The 24,613-nt window shown below is 40.7% G+C and overlaps 1 protein-coding gene across 1 annotated transcript in view; it reads right to left on the bottom strand.

Annotated features, from left to right (window-relative positions):
• Positions 1-104: 104 nt before the first annotated feature.
• The window catches only part of mrps17 (mitochondrial ribosomal protein S17), a 30,485-nt gene continuing 5,976 nt past the window's right edge, over positions 105-24,613 (bottom strand). The window contains exons 3-6 of the mRNA XM_084374272.1: positions 15,903-15,973; positions 2,131-2,228; positions 1,574-1,717; positions 105-639 (exon numbers count right to left, since the gene is read on the bottom strand). Of these exons, the coding sequence (XP_084230398.1) occupies positions 316-639; positions 1,574-1,696 (447 nt within the window). The 5' untranslated portion in view covers positions 1,697-1,717; positions 2,131-2,228; positions 15,903-15,973 and the 3' untranslated portion in view covers positions 105-315. The remainder of the gene's footprint in view (positions 640-1,573; positions 1,718-2,130; positions 2,229-15,902; positions 15,974-24,613) is intronic.

Here is a 24,613-nt window from a genome sequence, read left to right as displayed (position 1 = left end):
ATTACACTGCTTTTGCATATGCACTCTATATAGACTATAAGCAGAAAGATTTACAAATAACTTTCAAACATTTTCTTGGTTTTACAGTAAACACCATGCATACATGCTTGTGAACGCCACCATGCGGTCATCATTTTATTGTAAAATCCTCAGAAATGTGTCTTGAATTCAAATCTACCCGAGCAGCAGGCAAAGAAAATGTATTTAGGCTGATTATTTCATACATTTATATTTACAAAAACACCAGAAACAGACACATAATTGCAGAGTCACATTCGAGCTAGCATTACTTCATAAAACAATGCAGTTTTTCGATCATGAAGTAGGAGTTTGTGCTGGTGGAGCGTCGGCTCCACTGGATGCAGCAGAGATGTTGAGCTCCTGCAGTTTTTCTGTTAACGTGGTATCCTCGCCCAGGCTGAGTGGAAGGTCAGTCAGAGGCTCCACAAACTCCGTTCCTGCAACTTTCTTTCCGGTCAGTGGGTCGACCACCCGACCGACCTTATACACTATCTCAGCTAGTTCATGTTTCACATGTTTGGACCTGGCCTCGGACAGAGCCTTGAGGAGGACGATATCTCCCTCTGTGCATTGTCGCAGGGCATCATGGGCAAAGTACGTCTTCCTCTTGTTGTAGTACTGTGGGGGAGAGAACACAACATTAGACTTGATCATTGTGCAGAAATCGATAAATTAATCAATGTGGCAACAGGTAGTGAATTGTCAAATACGTTCTTGACTAACTGCAATTTTGCAGCAAGTTTATTATTATGATTTAGGGAAGTGATTGACGTGAGTGACTATTAATTATCATACAACGGCAAGAGCAAATCACAAGTTGCTCCAGCTCAAGAGCCAACTTAGTCAGACCACAAGCAAATAATCCAATGTATCCAATCTATAATGATGAAACAGAAAATAGTTTAAAAAACCCCGTATATAACGTTATATACTAGGGCTGTCGCGCTATACCGATATTGACAATAATTATGATATCTAAAAATGAATAGTGAATGAAATTAATTAAAAATAGTATAAATGTGATAACATTGTGTAAATATACCTCACTTGTCAAATGCACCTTAACTCTGGTTGCCACTCACCATAAAACAGAAACATTTATTTAGTTTAATTATGCTTTTTGTCAACTTCTGTAAAGTTACAGTTTCAGAATCTCTCCACCTCCTTACACATTTCTTCTGAGCATTAATCATTTGCCAAAAAAGAGACAAAACACACAATGAAGTTAAATATCCACCTGACGGAGCTTTTTTAATATATATTTAATGTATACATTTTGATTCGTGAATTCTTTATGCCACACTAATCGTGTAGTGCAAATCTGATATTGTGACAGCTGTGTTATATACTGATGCAGAGAGAAGTCTCTATTTGTCAAACTGAGGCTCTGAGAAAAGGTACCAGAACTCAGCTGTCAGCGTGGCTCCAGTACAATAAATAAACCTCCTGTAATTCATATGTTTTCATGTGACAGAGTAAGTTTACATGATATAAAGGAGAAGGTGGGTTTTGTGTAACCCATGCCACCGGTGCTTAAATGTCAAAACCTCACCTTGAGCAGGTAAGGGTCCAGCACGAGCCTCGTGACTCTCACTTTGGCAGTTTTGTACATCTTGGTCCCGATGACTCTGCCGATGATCCATTTCGCATGGACTGACGCGTGCTTGACCGACATCCTTGAAACCTCTAACCCACCCTGTAGCACAGAGGACATTAACATTTACCATCAAACATTAATTGACACACGGTGATCAGCTGAAGGATCTGTATCACTTTTATTTAATGCGACTTCTGTGAATAAGCGTTAAAGGTAACGGTCGTGCAGTTAGCATAGCCCCATATTGTGCTAACCACAGCAAAACAGTAACATCTGAAACCTTTGTGTTGAACATCACCCCATCGGTATTCACATCGATGTACAACCAAGACTTTGGCTTTAAAATACACTACAATGCGAATTATGGGGCTACACAGTTAGCTTAGCTGCAGCTAGCGTTATTTTAACTTCACAACCGCACTCATTCATAAACAGGAAATACAGGCCACAGCGAATTAATTTGACAGTAACACAGATCAAACATGAAGGTAGGGTTTAGAGAAGAAACTCACCTAAGCTAAGTGACAGGGATGATTCTTCAGAAGGTCAAAACTTCCTCAGCGAGAAGGCTCCTCCATGCTGCTCCAGGTCGGCTTGTTTTGATGACGTACTACGGCAAGTAAAGAGGGACAGTTTGTGCGGTCAGTGGTTTATTAAGAATGAATGAAACCCTTCCTGCACTCTAGTTTTGGGAGATTTTAATCAGATCACTGACTGTTTTTTTAAATACCTAAACAAACTAAACAAAGAAACTCGTCATTTCCATGTCTGAATAAACAAACTGAGCTTTATTCAGACATGGAAAAAATTAATATTTCTGAGTTTGTATTATTACTTCATTAATATTGTAAATTATTATAATTCTGAGTTTGAATTTCTTGTCCAAAACTACATAGTGCCCCTTTAAATACTTTTTTATTAACTTTTTTTTTAAATTTGCGACATAACCTAATTTCTTTATATAGAATGCAAGCAGAAGTGCTTCTTGATATTGACTGCAAAGTTAAATTTCTTGGTACTTTTTAGTGTTTGTTCAACTTTAAATTAAATTAGTCTTATTGAAACAGACCCTTGTTGTCATGAGATAATGAATATGTTCAGTATTGCCTCTATTGTTTTGTAGTTTGCATCATATTTGGTTAATGGTTTGCATTCACATTGTTGTTTGTTCTTTCATACAAAGAAGAGCTCTCAAAACTGTAAAATTGTGACTTGTTACTGTTTATGAGCCAAGCTAATCATTTCATCTCTGATTTATTCTGTTGGTGCTGTTCATCTAACTGGTTAATTTGTTTTAGAACTAAGTTAGCACTTTATGTTTTGGTTAGGTTCCTGAATTGAGAAAGATTAAATTTTCATTTTGGCCACAAGATGGTAGCAGATAAACATCACTCCCCAAACATGGAGGGAAAATCTCAAAGCACTGAAAGAAGAGACTTTAATGTTCCCAGTTAAGAAGTTGGGTGGCAAGAGCTACAAGATACGACCAAAGGCAAACTAATATAAGCATTTATTATCACAACAGGACAGGTGTGATGGATTCCTTCCATGTTGCAGCCTGTGTGATACTGACACAGCTGCAGATGGTTCCCCTCACACCACCTGATGACACACATTTTTTAAGTGATGTAACCACGACTGCAGATGAGACCTGGATGGCTTTGAAAACATGTCATCATAAAAGAGAAAGGAGGCTACAATTAACAACAGATCCACATCAAGACTCTTTAACGGTGCAAAACTTTCAAAAAGAAAAGTAGATGAGTATCTGGTCATCACAAAGCCCCCATGAAGAGCGCCAGGCTTTGAAGCCAGTTTTCATAGTGGCCGAACCCGGTAATTACAACATCATGTGATGCGCTGTGGCCCAAAAAGACCTTTTCCCATAAGCTTACATGGTAAAAGAAGCATCTGTAAAACAGTGCATACATTTTTTGAACCTTCTAACTCCCATGAAATGACTCGTTTCCCTGTCATAATTTGGACCATTCGGTCCAATAACATTCGGAAAGTCTAGAAGAGCCACACGACTAAATCATTATATCCACATTCAAGTTAGCCAGGCGCTAAATCAGAAGTTAGCTGGCTTGGTTGGTGGAAGTCTGTAGTGCACATGCTCTGTGGGCCTCACAACATGAGAGATCCAGGTATTGTCATTCCTGGGAAGTCGAGCTTTTTTGGCTTCAAAGCTGAGCAGCTTTCATAGGAATGAACGGGGCTCCGCCTCCGAGGCTGAATCCACGTTTTAACGAAACGTCCTTGGCAAGGCAGTGCTGTAAGCTAAATGCTAACATCAGCATCCCAATATAGTCAGCTGATATGATATAGCAGCTGTTCACAATCTTAATTTAGCATGTTAGCATGTACTTTTTTACTAATTAGCAATAAACACAACATTCAGCTGAGGCAGGTTTTTTGGTCATAAACCAAAGCTTTGAACAAACTGATAACTTGATCTGATATGGCACTCCAGAAAAGTCACCGGATCACTAAAGTTAGCAGGATTTATCCACTGGAGAACATGAATGTCAGTACAAAATGTCCTCGCAATCAACCCAATGCTGTTTTTTCATACTGAAGTGTTGTTTCGACTTACATTACCATGTAGAGAGAAAAGTATCATTTGCGACCATTTGCCTGCATTTCCTTTAATGAAATGATGTAACTCTTATCTTAAGATAACAATATTCATAACGAGACAATTACCCTGTTATCTTTACAAAAATACCTCTTCCAATATCACGAGAAAACAAGCCATGAACTTGAGATAACGATATAGGAGAAGAAATGCATCCTTCGAGAGCCATATCGTAAAATGTTTTCAGTCCTGCACCAATTCATGTCCTCTTGGACACTGATTTCTTTGTGACATACTTCTGTAAAAGGACCACACATTTACCAATACCCTATCCAGCCATTCAGCAATGATAGAAACCCTTCTGGATCTCCACTAAAGCAGATGTAAATGACTGAGAGGGGGGAGAGATTAACACAGATGCATTCATACCACAGCGTTAACGGTCTTGTCCCTGAGTAGGACTTGGCCGTGGCTCAGAACCAACCACAGGCGGACCAATCTGGTCTTAATCAGGGCCATGTTGTAGTAAAGCACAGGTCTGGGTCTCTGTTTCCCATTTAAGGCAGTGTTGCATTGGTATACCTCTGCCAGAATTACAGCATTAGCCAACTTTAGTCTCCTTCATACAAGAACACTGAGACAATTCACATGGTACCAACTGTTTTCATACTGTTAAACGTGTAATGTAAGGCTAAATTGATGTTGAGCAGCGTTCAACAGAATAGAGATGCTGCACACTGGCTGCCACGACATCATCATATAACAGTTATGGTCCAAAGAATAGAAAGTCTGTTTTATTGCACTCATAATGTAAAAAAACACAGGAGCAGCTCCACTATGAGGTCTATCTCTTATCAGATCTGTGGGTAAGCCTACGAGGCCCGATCACATGGTATCAATGGCCATATTACAATATTTACCCAATGATAATCACATACATACCTAATTGCAAATGCAGCCAATGTTTTTATATATGAGAGAGCTGAAATGGTCAGTTATCAGCTCTGAATCATGCGAAAGCACGGCTAAAGTGACATAAGACAGAGGCCTGATAGCACATAGACTGTGTGATTACACATGTATGTTTTCTATGATAACACACTGACCTCTTAATCGGCAGGTTTTATGTTTTCAGATTAACATGCTAGAGTAATGCTGGCATACATGGATGTTATTAGTCTTCAGATATGACATTTTTTAATAGATTACAATATTTAGCTAGGGTGTTTGTGTTTGGCTTTGACGGAGCCAATCGCTGAATTAAAATCAGCCCTTAGGACCTGTGCATGGGGTCGTTTTAAAGCTGGGAACAGTTGAGCAACTGTATTGTAGAAATACTGGGAAGATTTGGTCATGAGAGAATGTGTTATTGATTTCAGAGTTTAAGAAAGGGTCACAATAAACGTGGTGCGATGATTTGGGACTTTCTTTTCTTGAAATTAGGCCCCAAGAAACAGCACTTCTACCCAGGCTGTGCTCTACTCGCACTGAACTCTGAGTGAAATGATTAATAGATGGTTTTAATTAGGGTCAGGGAACCAGGGGTTTAATTAAAGGGACAGTTCATCCCAGAATCAAAAATCCATATATTCCCTCTTACCTGTCAAACTATTCATCTATCTAGATTGTTTGGGTGTTTTATAGACATTGATGTCTACCCATTCCTAAATATGGACCTCAAAGCACAAAAAAAATTAAAACTAGAATTACCATCTCGCGGTTGTATGCCTCCGCGCACCAGTCAAGTTGCTGTTCCTGGGTTATGGCGATGGTTAGTACATTTTTCGCAGAACATTATGATGTCACAGTGAAGCTGACCTTTCGCCTTTTTGATATAAAATGTCATCACTACATAATTTTAGTCTTTGAGACATTTTTGTGAAATGTTGTTTTAATTATCATATGACGTGTTGAGTAATGGCCAAAGATGTGCTTTGTGAGAGGTCACAGCGTCTAATCCTTGAGTCCAAGTGGACATTTTTGCTAAATTAAAAGAAATTACCTCAAGGCGTTCTTGAGATATGGTGTTCACAAGAATGGGACAGACAGATGGAAGGACAACCCTGAAAAGTAATGCCTCCAGCCACGGCTAACGCTGACACAGAGGCATAAAAACCTTGAAACTTTCCAGAAATCATGACCATTACTCAAGATAATCCACAGAAAGCAGTTTCATGTAGGAACTATTTTCTTTTCTCAGCTAACTAAGCTAGCTAATGTTACAGCTCAGCCGCAGATGACACCATTAATGTTTATCGATATTGATGTGGATTTTTTTGAGTAACCTACTCATGATTTCTAGAAAGACGCACTGCTGTTGTGTTGTTCTTAAATATATTTTTCGGTGCTTTGAGCACTACTAGTTCTGTTATATTTGAAAAAAGGCAGACATCTCTATGGTCGATATCTCCAATACTTGGAAAGTCGGTGTTATACACTCTTAGACAGTCTGACAACACTGTGTTTTGATTATACTGAGAAGCCCAAGGAAGGTCTACCTGTTCACCAGTTCATGAGACACGGAGCTGTTGCTGAGGTTTTATTAATAAGGGGGCATCTACAGCTGGTCCTGGCCAAAAAGACAAGTAAGTAATAGACAGTAAGCCTATTTGTCTTTTTATTTTGTGTTGGAGAATTGGATTGCTTTAGGACTCAATATCTATCGAGAACCAGCAGGACTAAGACTCTGTCGTCCTAAAAAATATGCAAAAAAAACATCTTTAATAGATATCATGAAGCTCGGCCTGGTTTGTTGGAAGGATAACATCAGACAGTCTCCGCCTCATTCAGCTTCCAGCACTAAGGGTTAAAAGTTGAATGTGAGATAGCACGGTGGTGGCAGCAAGAACCGAGGAAGGGCGAGGCACGGCGGACAGGAAAAAGCTCGGCAGCGCTAACGTTTGTGGGCGATGTGAAAGGGCAGTGACTCATAGGATGGCAAGCTAATGTGTTTGTTTTCATGGTGGATTGACCGTGGGGTTAATGAAAGTGTTCCCCTTTTGAGCTGCAGCCAAAATTCAAACAGAGCTGGTGATGATTAGGCAGAGATGGTTATCCTCCAGGCCCTGTCTGTCTCAGACTATCTGTGCACTTTCTTTCATCTTTTTTTCTGCTCATTACAGCCGAAGTGTTGGTTTAACCCCAGTCACTGATGATTCGCCTTCGAGACGGCAAGTGGCGGCGCGTGGCATGTGGTCCGGACAGGGAGTTCACAAAGCCAAAAAAACAAAGCGTTGTTAAGCTTGTGGTTTGGGTTTGATTGTTTTGTTCTGAACCCTTTAGACCCGTCAAAATTAGGCGTCAAAACGTAGATGTTTTGAAAGTAAAGAAATTAAAAAGTAAATATCGGAGGACTATCTGCCAAACTGTCGGGTAAATGTTTGTACCAAAATAGTGATAGTTATAATCTGTACTCTGCTCTCTGCTGTCTTCTGTCACACAGACACACACACAAGGACGTCATGGTGCATTCAATTTAGCATATATACGTTTGGCAATGTCTTGATTAATATGCATGATGACTCCTACCTGTCAGAGGTGAGAATTTAAACTGTCACTAAACTCCACTCTTTGACGGTGTGACACTGCCACAACACATGACATCCTGTCTTTTCCTTGGCCTTCACACCAAACTTCCATCATGCAGATTATTACAAATCGCAGTTGCAGTATGTTCTCACTCTCCTGCCTCTAACAACATTTGTTGTCACGGCTCGTGGTAATAGTTGAAAGTGACTGTTTATTTCATATTTTGCATGCGAGTGAATGTGAGGTGAGTGTGTCCCTGTGCTGTGTTTATGCTGGTGTGCACAGGCCTCCTTCTGTGCCTTGACAGACGTTAAGGGATTACATCAACATGGAGTTCTGGGTCCTCAGGGACGGGGGCATAAATCATAGTATTAGCCCAAATAATATACAGCTTTTGTGGATCACATGCTGAGAAAAGAATAATGCTCCCTGTCTGTTTGTCTATCGCTCTTTTGTAGTCGCTGTCACTGACGTACCTATGTTTAATTTTCAGACACAAAATCTCAAGCTCTATATACATGTGTACGGTGGATATAGAGAGCGTCTTAATGTAGTGTTACTTGTGTTGATTTTGTATATTCAGTTCGGTTATCACAAATGTTAAATGTGTGCAAAATCAACTGAAAATACACACATAAGTAAATATTGACATATATTTTCTAGCTGCAGGTTAAAGTGTTTTGGACATTGGTGGAAGATGTATTCAGATCCTTTAGGACCTTTATTATTATCATTCTACATATATTATCATTTTGGATTATAACTTCTGATACATAAATGTGTCAGCAACACTTTGATTTAGCATTTTTAATAAACTATAACTACTACCTATTGCCTCATCTTTAATAATGCATCATGTTGTAGGCATATCATCAATCATGTTTTGCTTTCAAAATCTCATTCTGCAAAGTAACAATAAAGAAAATGTAGATAACAACGGTAAAATTGGAAGAAACACACAGTGTGGCCCGCAGAAAAGAAACACCGCTGCCACCAGCGTACGAAAACAAACAGGAAGTGGAGACATAATGTTGTGCATTGAGCCACAACAAACCTCTTTTAATTTTCACTTCACCAACTTCTGTTTTACAGCAACTCTGAGGGGACACACTACGTTTTTGTGCTCTCAGGTGGGGCACCTTTTACATCACGATATCACAATGGTACAGGGCTCAGTAGTGGATGATTGCCAGCCATCGGTGATGGACTTACAAGTTGTTGTAGCTGGTGTGTCTAGGAGGATTGGGGGATTGGGATGCTGAACACATGGAACTCTGCCATCCCTCCTTTCTCTCCTATCAATTTCTGTCACTTCTCTACTGTCCTCTATGAAATTAAGGCAAAAAACTAAATCATTTTTTGGTGTTATTAGTAGTATTAGTATTAACAGTGTAGTTTTTGCTGTCTCAGGCCTTACATTGGTCTCTGTCTCCGCATGATCTAAAATATCCGAGTCAACAAACAGCAGGTTTCACATACAGCACATTGGCTATGCTAACAAAGTGGGGTTGGGGTTTAGGTGCGACACTGTGGCAGCTGAGTTATGTCACCCTGCATGTAACGGCACCAGAGTCGTGTTCGGTGCCATATGTTCTACCACAAAGACAAATTAAACATTAAAGTGGGTCAGAGGTAACAATATGGTATCACTTTGGCTAATGTGCTGTAAATTAAATATCCAAGTCGGGAGGGATTCAGAGATATTCCCCGGGCAGTGACTTCATCTCTTCCTGTCTCCGCTGCCAGCCCCCTGACCTTGTACAGTGCGTGTTGTAAGCGAATACTCCCTCGCAATGGAGCGTCACTCGGTCCGGTCCAGGCTTCATAATGGGACTATGTGGTTTGACGTAGGTGATTTCCTTGTCAATACCTGAAACACATGAGATTCCTGTTTGAGCCGTGTGTCATACTTCTGAGCGTGTGGAGCAGGCTTTTTACCGTAAATCCCTCTGATTTGAGATGTCGGGCCAGTAATATGGTTCATATTTGCAATTCATAACTCACGGTTGAATAATCTGATTGGCTTAATAAAGTATTTTTGTCTTTGCATAATACAAACAGTGTGATCAGGTGGTGAACAGACAATGTTTATTCTTCTGATTATTACTGTAGAAAATATTGATTATAGTGGCTCTAATCAGTAAAATAAAATACTAAAATACTTTTTATGTTAATGTGGGTTTCTGTGGATGTTTCGGTACATTTTTTGCAGTTAATCGGGGTCGCCTCTGGCATCAGTTGTAACAGTTGTGACTCCAAACCGATCTCAGCTTCATTCTCTGCAAAAGGGCAACATACAAACACTTCACCGCCACCTTTTCCCACCAGGGTAAGGTATTTGAAACTCAAACGAATGTTTTCAGAGGAGTGTACCTTTAAGAGTCACTGGGAATCCCAGCCACATCCACGTGAATCCCTATCAGTACATGAAAAACATGATTGAATTAAACAGCGATGGAGGTAGAACACCACATATATTTCCCACAGTGCAGTGAGGTCATGGTTTTGGCTCGAGTCTGCTGGGACCTCCACAAGATAATTGAGCTCTATCTCTGAACAAGTGATGAAAAGACAACGTAAAGTCTCCCCAAACATGAAGCATGTTTGGGGAGGCAGCCTGTTCGACCTGAATTAGCAATGATTGCTAAAGGAAAGTTTAAACGTTTTAATTAAGTGCCAACAGCTGGGTCGTATTGTGCCGTGCAGACATTTCCATTCTGTGTGGTTATTGAATCTAGAGCAGTCATCTGTCCATGTTGGACTGCACGTTTGAGTTGATAACCCCTTGTTATGTGTTGCAAAGACGGCATTCATCTTTTTGCCAGTATCTTAAAATGTGACAAACTGTCTCTGATAAGTCGTGTGAGGCAAATCTCTTTCAATCACTGACAAACTCATGTGAAGAAAAGTCAAAAAAGATTTTTTTCAAGGTATTTTTAAAATGATTGATGGAAGTCACACAGTAGAGGTAGGGTAAGGCAAGGCAAACAAACTACAGCTTTTAAAGTGACTATAAAGTTGAACACACCTCTCTAAACGAGTCTAAACCAAAACTGAACACCATAACCTCCATGAAGGTACGTATGAGACCGCGTTGGTTTCAGTTGGGTGCACCTAATGAACCGGCAACTGAGGGTGATTTTCCAGCACAAAGCAAGAAAATACTCAAAATAGGATTATTTAGTATAAAGCATGCTGTTGGGAAACAGATCCTGGTTGTGGTCCAGTATTTTTTAAACCTTGACGATTGTTGTTTGTTTATGTGACTTTTCTCATTCACTCGATGACGTTTACAACTGAGCTCATTTTTTAATCCATCCAACAAAGTCAAAAAATCTACTCAAGTGTCTCCACTCTCTAGGAAACCGAATGTTAAAAGCAATAACAACAAAGCATCTCCATGGCCACTGCTGGCTGAGTATACTGTACCAGTAACACTGTACATCAAACTAAAGGCATTGTGTCACCATCTCATGATTTATGGCACCGCCGACCAGACAGCTCAGATAGTCTATAAAAAGATTACAGTAACTTCATTAGTTTTATTTTCTCTCCTGCCTCTAAGAAACACCCGTCAGCGCTGCTCATAGTTTCAGCATTTAGGTCACAGTTTCTGCTGCCAAAATGTCTCAACTCAGTATTCATATCACGGCTGTCTGATTGTGCCTGATTCTATGTATGGTCAGGAGGAGAGGACGTATCGCAGGTATGCGCCACAAGCAGAGCTCATGAATCCTGCTGCCAAAGTCTTGAGTGGCAGCTCGGTCCAATTGTCTCATGTCTCTCTCTCCACTCCATCTTTTTCCCTTTCAATCTCTCTCGCTTTCCTTCGCTCCCTCTCTCCCTCGCTGCAAAGTGATTAAATTCTCCTGTTGCATTTTGGATGCAATTCAAAGATCAGACACTTTGGAGTCATAGCTGTGGCATGCACTGGCAACACACACACACACACACACACACACTTGACACACACAGTCCTGCACAGCACAGACATCGATGTGCAGAAGACAAGTGAGTTTTATGTTTATGCTCTCAATCTCCTGTAGGCCAACGCTCTGACTATCAGACTGGAAAGAGATAATTGTAATTGCTGCATTAAGTCATCGTGACAAGCTATGAATCCAGTCTCGAAAGCACAAATTTAACCCAGTTTTTTTAATGACATCATTAGTTACATGATTGCCTTTGTTCATTGGCCCTCTGGGTAAAGAACAAACTTTCTCAACTCTGGTCAAATAACATCATATAAAGCTGAACTTCCTTTCGTATCTTCCTTTTGTTCTGCACAAACCAACCAACCAATTGTTGATGATAACTGTTGAACACTAACTGATGGGGTGAAACCAATGTAAACATATTTTATGTGCGCTAACAGAGGCACTGATGAGAGGTTTTTACAGCACATTCATATTTTCCTACTCTTTACTCCAATGTTGCTGTAAGTTATATTTCTCTTCATGCACTCCTGATAGCTCAACTAATGCTTTTGAAGCAATATTTCTCCTTTTCAATGTTTCCTCTCACGTTGTTGGCAGATGCCTCAGTAAACCAAACTTTATAGAGGCAACACATCCCTCTCTGCTCTGCATAGTCGCAGTAATTACCGTAATTACTGTGTTTGCGGTGGTGTAGTCATTGCACAGGTCAGTGGTGTTGTTATCCCACACACACAAACACGGCAACATCCTTTCACTTTGACAGCCAGACGCTGTCTGGCTCACACACACACAGATGCTAATGTTGTGAGGCCTGTAAGAGGAGCATCAAAAAAATATGGCAGCTGATGCTCTTGAAAATATTGAAGTCACTTTAATTTTAATTCAGTTACTCTATTAGGCCTATATGTAAAGCTATACTTTATGTTTTTCACTCTATTGACGAAATCTACTTATACTACTCCCTAAATTGTGCGTACAAATGTACAAACTCTACAAAAACTCATTGTATATGACCAGGGGGAAGGCTTAAGGAAAGACATGAAAACACATGTCAAACAAGCTACAACAAAAAAGAGCAACGGTGAGAGGATAGTTGCTCAGTGCCACAAAACAGAATAACCACAACATGTTGTGAGCTTCACACAGTTAGTATGTATAAATGGCAGAGATCAACATGGATATGAAGCACAGCTTTTGTTCAGAGTATAACATTTGAGATCTAAATATAAAGAGTTTACAATTCTGACGGCAGCTGATAGCATATGCTGAAGGAGTAGAAAGGTGTTTTTTTCCCACAAGTTCACACAATACATGCTGGCAATTGTTCAGGCTACATTACAGCATTCTTTACACGTGTATACAGCACATTTGGAAAATGCATCTCAATCAGGGTTTTCACGGCAATTTGCGGCACACGACCTCTTACCTGTTTATGGTCAGGTGTGGGCGATGCTTAGCCAGCAGTTTGTAAGGCTGGAGTAAGGTTGCATTTCTGGTCAGAAGGAAAAACACAAATACTCTTACACAGGGTTTTGAATATGCGCCATTATCACAAAAGACTGAACGAATGAAAGAGGGAGGCTGCTTTCGATAATTAGAGCATGTAACGGCTCCATGTAAACAGGACTATTAATTTACACCAGCCATGTAAACAGCTTAATGGGCCATTTGTCTTTTTTGGAATAAGGGCAAGAAGAATATTTTGTGGCTGTAAACGTAGTCACTGTTCCCATGTCCCAAGATGATGATGTCACCATGTTGTACGCTGTTAATTTCAAGATTATTTTCACAGACATCAGGGATGAAGTCAGGCGCCTTCAGTGACTTTCGATGCCTGCGTCATTTTGCGTGCTGTCCTGTGAATAAATAAACGTTTTAATAAATGTAGGTATGACGCAGCAGAAGACATGACGGACAAAGTAATCCGTCAAATGAAAATGACATAGAGCACTTCTGTGAAATGATACAGTAAAATGTTACAAAAGCAGCCTTTGTGTTTTTGCCAATCTGCTTCTTCTACACTGACAGCACTCACTAAACCTTTACTCACGACAATAAAATGTCACGGTAAAGATTAAGGGTACAAGTAAAATGTTACCCAGAATTATGTTTAAAGACGTTTTCTTCATCATTTTCTTTGTGACATTACCACTAAGCATACATGGAGGCACACATATTCCCACAGCACATTTTTTAAAATAGGTGACGCAGGCGTTCCTTCAGTGCGAACACACTGCAGCTGTCCCCTGTCTGCCAAGGTGCCAAGTAGGACTGAAGCTGCGGCGCTCCTGCTCCACATTAACCACGTTACATTCATTTGGTATCAAGAGTTTCTCACTTCAGTCACATTTGACTCGTTTATTTAAGCCTCTTTCTTTAATGTGCTCCCATCAAACGTAAAGTCTCATTATATCTTTCTCACAGTAGTTAAGAAAACAAATAAAACAGGAATCGAAACAGGTTTCAATGCCAACTAAAATGTCTCAAGTGGGCCTTTGTGCATAAATGATGTATGTGCTGTATGTGAGTAATGTGCTGAATCCCAGTGGATATGATATGGTGAGAGACGGCGTGACTGTGTAACATCACATGTGACGGACCCACAAGCTCTGCCACCTGCCCACTGCAGCGGTGGCGTTTAGACAGCATTAATCAAGGGGATAAGAAGCTGACACTTGCCACTTGGTTAGTGTACAAGTGAAAAGAGTCAGCAGTTACAATCACAGGAGAATGAACTGTAAGATAAGCGTATGGACAGTGTGACTTGGTCAAGTTACTGTTCAAAGCTGAGAAGCTGGCGATGCTTCAGTCTCACTGAAGGTTAAATGTACAGTAAAGAGTGGAAGACATTTTTTACCACACTGAGCATCGACAAATATCAGGCTTTTTGCTTTTTGACATATGCTCAATTGAAAACAATACAAAGACAATATATGTAATGTTTTACCTCTTTAGCTTCATTCATTTTTTGCAAATATCTGCTTCCTATGGAACAGGGCGCCTGGTGAGCGCTCATCTCTTGCACCTTGCCTACATTTTTCTAGAAGTAAGTAATATTAATTAAATATGATGGCCAGTTGCACTCAGCCAGGCTCATCCCGCTGCGTTTTGGAGCGACCACACCTTTAACAACGAGTCTCTGTGTGATCAGGGCCTAACACAACAGGATGTGAAAGAAAGAGCCACATAATCTTAAGAGCTGCAGGTAAGCTACCCCCAATATACTATATTTGTATAGTGACATATACAATTAGTGCAGTTTTAGGTTGCCTTATGAAACATCAGAGGTCTGGTTAACACACAGTATTGTGGGTATTAACTGTATGTGTTAATAACTAAGGCCTGATCATGCATGTCCTGCGCTGGTGTGCAATTTTGAAGGGACTGTGTTCGGAGAGTGGAGGTTTCAGAGGGATTTGGTGGATGCATGATGAATCAAGGATATGTTCAACAAAATAAAGGGCCGGATTGATTCAAGTGACTTCTGCTTTTAATTTACTGTGTGTAGTTTCTCTCCACTGGGGCACTTCATGCTCCAGCATGTACTATGTATAGTATGAATTATAATATGCTATTGATTGATGACGTATATGAGGTCTTATTTATGATCTGATCGTTGTTGTCCTGTCATACGTAAACATACGTAGCACAACCTCAGTGCTGTGAGCGTTTGGTGACATGTGTTCCTTGTTTTGAAATAAAACAAAGCTTGATGAAAAAAGCATGTTCACAGACATCTGGTGGTCTCATATTGGCTGAATGCTTGAGGCTGCAGAACAAACTGACACAATAATAAATAATGAACAGACTCTCTAGTTTTTCTTTCTTAATTTCTAAAAGTGCAGCTTCGATGCGACTTCAGATACTGTAACTGTTATCTGTACGGTACATGAATTATGCCAGGTGTGTGTTAATTCTCTCACTCTTGCGTGTGTCGGTGTCCTTGTTCTGTCAATGTTTCGTCACTCTGCTGTTAACATAAGTAAGCAGCAGGTCATCATTCACACTGGAGGTGGCGAGAGCTCCAAGTGGGCTCTTCATCAACTGGCCAGCGTCCATCTGTGTCCCTCTCCTAATGAAACAATACTCATCTGTTCCTGCTGGGACCTCCGACACCGTTTGTCATCTTCCCTCTTTCATAAACTGCACTCACACTTACAGTTATATAGTTGAAGTCCTCATTGTCCAATCTCAGATCAAAACTGGACTAACATGCACTTTCTGGAGGTGTGTTACTCACCTGTCATCTTGCAGCATGACGAGCGTCTCCGACCTCTTCGTGATTTTTTAACCTTCCTCGGTGTTCGTACCCTGTACAAACATGCAGCAAAAAAATAAAGTAAAAAAAAAGATTAATATGAGCATCATGAATCACTTTTACACTCAACTTTCCAGCATGAGCAATAACTGGCTATCAGATGTCAGAGTCTGCCTCCTTATGGCATTAAAACGTTGAGTTTGAGGGCAATTTCCTGTAGCTGGTACAATTATGTTCTCACTGCTCATGAGCTGCACCGCAGTCCGCTTGGAACAAGACCAAGAGCTGTTGTGTTTTCAGGTGGCGTCGATACAGATTGATTGGCATTTTTAGCACCTGACTAAATGCAGAGAGCCGAGGGAGAGACTAATATAAACCATTTCAACATGCTTGGTGTTGAAACGACCTCAGAAACAAGCACACACGCTGTATGCTCACACAACAAACACAACACACACAACACACACGTGCCGACTGAACGCTGTCATTACAGATCGCGCACCTCGTCATCGTCACATCACCAAACTCATCATCATCATCTCTCAGCAACTGCAGACAGCTCCGTAAGACAATGGATGGATGTGAGCTGCATCAGCAGGGGTCTCGTCAGGTTTTCAGCGTGCACATTCGCAAGTGTAAAACCGGCAAGAAGATAGATGAGCATGCTGTCTAATTGTCACCCTCTGATGATGTCAGCAGGAGAATGAGGTGATTTACTCGTGCAAATTGCCTCCATCTGGTCACTTCGACCCTGATGTCGAAGTGATGACAGAGACGGACTCATCGTCGGGGTCCTCGGTTGGGTGATCCTCGCTAAACGGAGAGCTGAATGACCTCACATTGCATGATGGGGGTTCCTGTCGCTGTGATGTGGCGTCACAATTAAATCTGTTTGGACTTGTGTGCTATAGGCCTGACCCAGGCATGACTCTGGATGGATTACAGTCCTGGCACTGAAGAAACTCTGCTATATAAACGTCTGCCACTGAATGTGGTGAACCAGGGAAGAGGTCAGGAGTTCATAAAGTGAAGAAGGCTGAAAAGAAGCAACACAGGCTGTTTGTGTTGAGGATTGAGTTACTTCAAAGATGATTTTAGTGTTTTTAATTACACATTATGAAGCATTGTGAAGTATCAGCATTAACTACAACATATTTTGTTTGTTAAACGTCTAGTAAACAAATTCAAATTGGCTTCATTGGCATGGCAAACAGACATTTACAATGCCAAAGCAACAACTACGAAAGCAAAAATTGTATTTTAAGAGAAGAAATGTAACTTTTTGTCTAATTTAAACCTGCAGTGTGGGACTTTTGTCTGCCCCTGGCAGTGAAAGTAATTACACAAATACCGGTGTTCAAGTGCAGGACTGTTATCGCAGGCTCCAGATTTGAAACTCTGGTATAATGAGAAAAAATGGGATTTATCTGGCAGTAACAGGCTTAATCATTGTTGCATGATCTCGTTTGGCAAGTTCTTAAATGTAATTTGACAGCCATTTATGTGTAAAAGTTCTTGAAATTTTAGAAAACCATCTCTTATCTCGACAATTCTGTCCAATATTAACAAGGTAGAGTAACAAAATCAACATGCGGTGTGAAGTGGCCTACTGTATCTGGAGAGAGATGATGACTGGGAAAGAAAAACCTCTGATGATTCGATAGATACTTTTTTCAAGGTCCTTAAGTATCCGATGGTGCGGAGCCACGGTGGAGGGAAATACAAACCATTCATTTTGTACTTAAATGGCTGTTAAGATAAGAAATAATTTCAGAAAAAAATCCGCCTTTATCAGTAATATTCATTATAAATCAACTGCATAACTTTGCTCACTTCCTGTTTTATGCATCTGTCATAAAAGACGTTTTTCCCATTTAAAGAAAATCCCTTTTTTAGAACTACAGGTTATTATTACCAAGCCTGAGAGGTTAAAGATACCCACCATTAAAATGTTATTCAACTTCAGAGCTCAAGAATAAAATGATACAATTGTCTTTTGCAAGAAGGGAGTATCATCCTTAGATTGTTAGGCAACAGAGGCCATCTTTATAGTTTACAATGTTAAGTTATCATGAGATTTACATTGCTGGGATGTGGCGATGAGATGGCCCAAAAAAATACATCAAAAAGACCTACAAGTTACTAAACTTGTTTTGAGTTTAATTATGTGAACAGATGAGTTTCCAATATCAGCGATTCATTGTTGTGACTTTGGTCTATTTAAGGTACAGTAGGTGATTCTGGAGAAAGAAAGCCATCAAATGAAAGCATCTGTATTTGATGACCTGGGAATGACACTCTCTGACACAAATTGGTTGTTGACAAGGTCATGAAATTATACAAAATGTACCGTGAAGGGCCCTAAAATCTACTTAGTATTAACAGTATTTTTAATATCACAATTGCCTCTGCATGTGCAAACACGCATTAGTTTGCATGAATGTTGTGTTCTAGGAATACAAAGTGTGAGGCGTGTGTGTTTGTGTATGTGTGTCATGTCAAAGGATGTCTGGCATGAAGTGAAGCATTGACCTCATCATTCCACTTACATCAGTCTGCCTACAGAAAGCGCAACACAAAACATCTGACGGCGAGACACGCACACGCTCCATCGTTTACATACGTGGAGAAACTTGGCAGGAAATAAGATTGTCTCTTTTTCATGTCCTCATATCTGAAATCCTATCTCTGACCTCACAGAGAAATTACCTTCTGATTTATGCTGCCTCGCAGCACAGCATGTGTGACTCTCACATTCCCACTCAATCACTTCCTAAACCTCACTTTTTGAACTCGGGGATTCACAGTTGACACAAGACACTGCTGCTGATCTTTTACACACACACGCACACATAAAGTGCTCTGAACTCTCCGGCCTCTCACTCTTCTCTGTATGACCTCCTAACCCAGCTTTTTCCTGTATCCCTCACGTCTTTCAGTCTCTTTTTTTCCCTCGCTGCACACTGATGGATGGCCCCTTCTGTACGTTACAGTACTGAGTGTTTATGTAAGGCGCTGTTCTTTCTGTGTTGTTTCAACCCTCCGTGGAAGAGAAGCCTCCCCCCTCCACGGCGAGGGTCGTTATGAGTCATGGGAAGGGGCCTGCTAGTAACGGGCGACATCGTACAGCATAATTCATCCGATGTCACAGTCCTCAGCTGCTTTTTGTGGTATAAAACCTGTGTTATAATGTCCCTTTGTCTATATACTATTGGTATAGTCTTCTTTTCCTATGTGAAAGCAAGAGGAGAAAACACTTTTGGGAATTGTAAGTGTTCCCATGTTATCATGATGTAATTCTACCTCAAATACTTAATTAAGCCACTTAAGCAAATGCTCACCGTCTTCCATTTAAATGGTCTTCCACATGCTGAACCACTACTCATCGGGACATGCCCCCACTTTCTTTTTCTGTGTTTTTTTCTCTGTTTTCTCATTTCATGTCATTAACAATACTTCTTTGTTAGTCACTATCATCGCTGACCCATCTGTTGTCCTGAGCAGGGCGTAGCCTATAATCAACACATGGTAGTCTGCAGCCTCAAGGACCACACGACCAGCTGCACTGAAATGTTTGGGTCGGGATATCAGTTAAAAGGTCCAGTGTGTAGGATTTAGTGACATCTAGTGGTGAAGTTGCAGATTGCAACCAACAAAACAACCCTCACCTCACCCTTCCCTCGGAGAGAGAGAGCCAGCGTTTGGTTCGTCCGTTCTGGCTACTGTACCAATCTAGTTTTGTGTTAAACCACTCATATATATACATATGACACCAACACCAACATGGCCGCCACCTCGCGTCATTAAGTGAAAGTAGAGTTTGTCAGTTCTGTCAGCAGGCTAACATACTGTACAGGACCAGCTCTAAAATGTTTAAACTACGTCACTAGCGCAACTGTTGGCTGTGTAGTCTTTATAATTACATATTTTCAGAGTCGTTTACTTCATTAGTTAAAATGTATCTTTTAAATTGACAAACATCATATATGTAATTCATGGCACAACTCAAGCGGGATCAAAAAATTATTTGTCTTTCTCCATTCACTACCATACAAAGTGACTTTGGCTCTATAGATCCCCCTCCAAATTTTACACACTGGACCTTTAAAATAGAGGATTTAACTTAAAAGTTATAAGTATATACATATGTATATACACATACGTATACATAAAGAAAGCTGTTATTGGTTAGTCCGCCGCAGTTTTTCATGTCAGCCTCCTCATGTCATCCTGCGTGACATTGTTCAACGCTGGCTCGTCACTCATATTGCAAACAGCTGCTAATAAAGCTTTGGTGAAACAGCTCAATCCTTCTACACGATCAGGAAGACCTGCAACAGCACTGCTAGGTGCAGAAAACTTCAATATCTGACAAAGACTCCTAGCTAAAGTGGATACAAATAGAGACTGCAGCGTGTATTATCTGTAACAACTGTGGCTCAAGATAGGTCCATGGCCAGTGTTTACATTACATTTTGCTACATGGCACACTATCCTACCATGTGACATAAGCAACTAGGTTACAATAATAGAAATGTTGGACCATAAACCAAACGAGACAGTTTCAGATCCACCAAATGTTGTGAAATACAGTCACAAAGACTTTATAAGAGCTTAGAGTGGCGACTGTGGCTGTTTCACAAGAATTCAAGACAGATGTGACTGGATCACTTGGGACAGATTCAGGGTCAGTTCTCTGTAACACATTATAGTGCTGTTAATTTTATATCAGCTACCACTTAACTTTAAACTGATACATTTCTTGCTAAGTAATAATTATGTTTAGACACTGATAAGGAGGAAGGCATCGCTTTCTGATATTGTAATGAAGAGGTTTTGACATATGATTAGGCCAGCAACAATCATAACAGAGACAGAAAAGCCCATTTGTGGGAACAGATTGGTCCGACAATGAGTCAGGAATCAGTCAGCAGCACGTCTCCCTTCCTCATGCAGTAAAAGAGGAAAGACATTTTCTGGTATCCCTGCCCACTTTATCCGATCAGGACGGAGAACTCCAGGAGAGCAGGATCCTCCTGTTCTGGTACGTACACCTGCAATGGTGGAACAGGGAAAGCTACCAATTTCAGCACTCCCAGTGACGGCTTATACTACAAACAGGCCAAGCGACGAAAAACGTTTGAAGAAAAGAAAGAGGCAAAGAGAGCTGCCTCGAAAAAATGAAAGGAGTCGTGCAAGTGTGGTGACGTAGAGAGGAGGGAGGGATTGCTAACTGCAAGACGGACAGGAGGTTAGCTAAAACGATGACAGCAGCTTTAGTGCCAATCAAAATAAAATTTTTTGTTGTTTTATTGTCTGACCGCACCAGCACTTCCTCCAAATCATCAGATTATCATGTATAATAACGATTGTACACCACCAGCAGACCTACTGTGATGTCAGACTATCGTTTTAAAGGCAGGAGCTTGGATTCATGGCTGTTGTTTATTGTCTATTTTACTCTAAATGGGACCATAATTTATAAAATGAACATCTTGCTGCATTGAAAAAGACTTGAAACTAGAGATCAAGACCGTAAACTCATTTGGAAACTGTTTGCTGAGGTAATAAATCAAGTGCAAAGTAGGGTCATTTTTTCATAAGCTTACATACAATCGAATTTCGTTCTGAAACCAGTGCTGTCGCCACCTGCTGGCCGTTAGAGAGAATGAAGGTTTAAGGCTTCTCGAAGGCACCGTCCATATTTATGCAGTCAATGAACTAGTCAGAAAGCCTCCTTCGTGATTCAACACTTCAACCAACAGCTGCCTAAAACTAACAATTCCTGATGTTGCACTTTTACAAGGAGACAAATGATTCCCAGTTGGACCCTTCATGCACCTGACTACATCCCACTGTGCAGTGAAAGATGAATTATTTCCATGAAGAGGTGTGTGTGTGTGTGTGTGGTTGGCTCGGGGCCTGTGGATTTGCAGATGTAATTCTTTGGCACAGATAAGTCGTGAAAGTCGATCCTACGCAGGCCTTTTAGCCTGATATTCACCAGCACTCCAACCAGTTTATCACGTCTAACAAGTGCACGTCTGAGTGTGCACGTCTGTCTGTTTTTCTGTCTGTCTGGGTCACGCCTTTTCTGTCTCCCTCTCTGCATTTTACTCCCTTTTCCTCTCTATCACTCGCTTGCTCTCCCTCCACCACCCAGAGGGGTAAATGAGCAGTCTGGCGGGAGGGGGTGAGCAGTCCTCCAAGTACACGAACGCCCATATATAGGCAGCAGACGTTAGGTAAACGCTAGGTAGACGTTAGGTAAACTCAACACAGGCACTACTCAGTCGGCTACTTTATTTGTAACACCGATACACTCCTGTGAGCTGGCAGAGGTGACAGCGCGTGGCACTGGAGGTTGTGTGGATGGATGTGGGGAAGTGGGCAGCAGGTGGATGAGAGAGGCTGCGTGAAACTGTGAAAGTGTGTATGAATCACACTGTCTACACACATTACCACACACGGACATTTTCGCCTGAAGAATAACATCTTAACTTTGTTTAGGACATTTTTGGCAACAGAGCCTGCATTTCTGTGCCCATTTGGAGGTATTTTTCTTATTCCTCACTACAGCCGGCCAAATGCAGACAACATGATGTCATGTCTACACGTTTCCACTGTAACTACATTACAATACAGTTTTATATAATGATAATAATCCATTTCAACATTCCTGACAGACTTTGTACTAAAGTCAAACCAGAATAGGCAAAAATCCTTTTTAGAAGAAGCAGGAATCAATCCTCCTCCTTCAGGTCTATGTGCGTCTTCTAACGCTTCTTAACTGGAAACATTTGCTGTCTCACTCTTACTATGCCATCACTGAAGCTGCATCCTACATGTGTAACCTACAACCGAACACATGAACTCTACAGTCTCTCAGCACATCACATTAAAAGCACAGATCGGAGAACTCTTTTCACTGTGAGATGTTTTGGCTTTTGCTGTCTGTGTTCTCGTGTATGTGACGTCTTTGAGATGAAGCCTGTAGGAGCCATTTTCTGTTAAAGAACTACAAAGCCTTTCTGCTTGAGCTTAAAAACTCAACTTAACTTTCCGAGCATAACAACAGATGCAAAGTCTGTGAGCAACACTAAACATTCTGGCCCTTGAGGCTAACGTCACCTAGCATGCTACTGTTGACAGAAACTCAAAATCTCACTTTAGTTCAGTTAAAGAATATGAAGCCTGTGTTGACTGTGTCTTCCCACTCATTCACACTTGTTTAACCTGCTGCTTTTGTTCTTTTCTCACTGCAATGCATTGCTACGAGTGGTTGCACTACTCTAATCTCCATTTTGTTTATGTCTGCTTCCCCATGAGATCACCTAAGGGGGGGTCACGTGTGAGCCCAGCTTTAGTCTGCAGAGCTATGAAGCGCTGAAGGCACATCCAAGCTGTGTTTGCGGTTTATTCAAAATTTATTAATATCGAACGTGTCCGAATTGCACCAAATTCAACAATGAACTTCCTTTGGTCCTCAGCAACACACCTGTCAAATGTGAAGAAGATTGGCTGAACGGTTCTCAAGATATGCAAAAAAACATAAAGACATACTTTGAATCCACATAGTTTGATGCCTGCATCGAAATAATGCACTCCACTGTTTCAACCGAAATCTAGACCTTCAATCAACCAACTCAGCAACTAAGTGATATATGTTGTGGATATTATGGGAGTGTGTTGAAATCCATCACTATAGGCTGACTGACATTGGCTCATCTTCATTCACTTTTTAAAAATAGATACTCAGAGTCCAGAATCAAAGAGGAAGGGCGAAATGCCGAAATATTTTTTGGGTTAGCCACTGTTTCCATTATTGTGCTGTATTACATTAAAGGCCGTTATGGCTTTGTTTTGGCTTTGTTTTGGTCATTACTCTGTTTTTTATGCAAGACATGTTTGACTTTGAGGATATGAACGGCGGTCTGTTAGAAAGTCAGCCGCAGTTCTCGACAGTCTCCCATCCTCCTCGCACAATCGTAGCTCAGGGGAAGCAGAGGCGTATCCCAGCATGCATTTGAAAGGACGTATGAAAAGCTCACATTTACAGTTTTACTCTTCATTTCTTCAGACTCTGTATGCCTCTGAGTTTTGGGCAGAAATCCACATTAACTTCAGGTCAACATGCAAATGTTTGTTATTGCTTCTCTCTGTGTTTACACGTGCAGGTGCAATTATGTCACTATAACTGTAGTGGAAAATTGTACTCAGAATGAATAAACAGGTCTGATTTTCTCCTTGTGCATACTAACTGTAGTCTATTTATGCACTACGCTCTGGATGCAGGAATTTTCAGATGTTTCATGTTAAAATTGTGGAAAACAAACATCAGTAAAATATCACATGCAACAATGACATACTGCCTATCCGAACCTACTACGCGAGAAAAAATTGTGGTCTATCGAACTTTTAATTAATGGAAAATGACGTCTCTGGTGTCTACTTGTTTGTCTGCGTGTTTCCTCTTGACTTCACACCTGAATTAATGACAACAAGACTAAAAAATGTATATGGCTCTCAGCATATAGTTTTCATTTTCTCCCCGCATACTTCAATTTTCTTGCCCAAGCATTATTTCACTGCATAACTATGTAGTTCCATCAAAGCTGAACACAAAGCACACCAGGTCTGAAAACAGAGCAATAAAACCAGACTTTAGGACCAATTATGGGTGCTCAGGTAGC

The sequence above is a fragment of the Pagrus pagrus genome (assembly GCF_965226575.1).
Source record: "Pagrus pagrus genome assembly, chromosome: 14".
Lineage (NCBI taxonomy): Eukaryota > Metazoa > Chordata > Actinopteri > Spariformes > Sparidae > Pagrus > Pagrus pagrus.
This window is presented reverse-complemented; position numbering and strand designations above follow the sequence as displayed.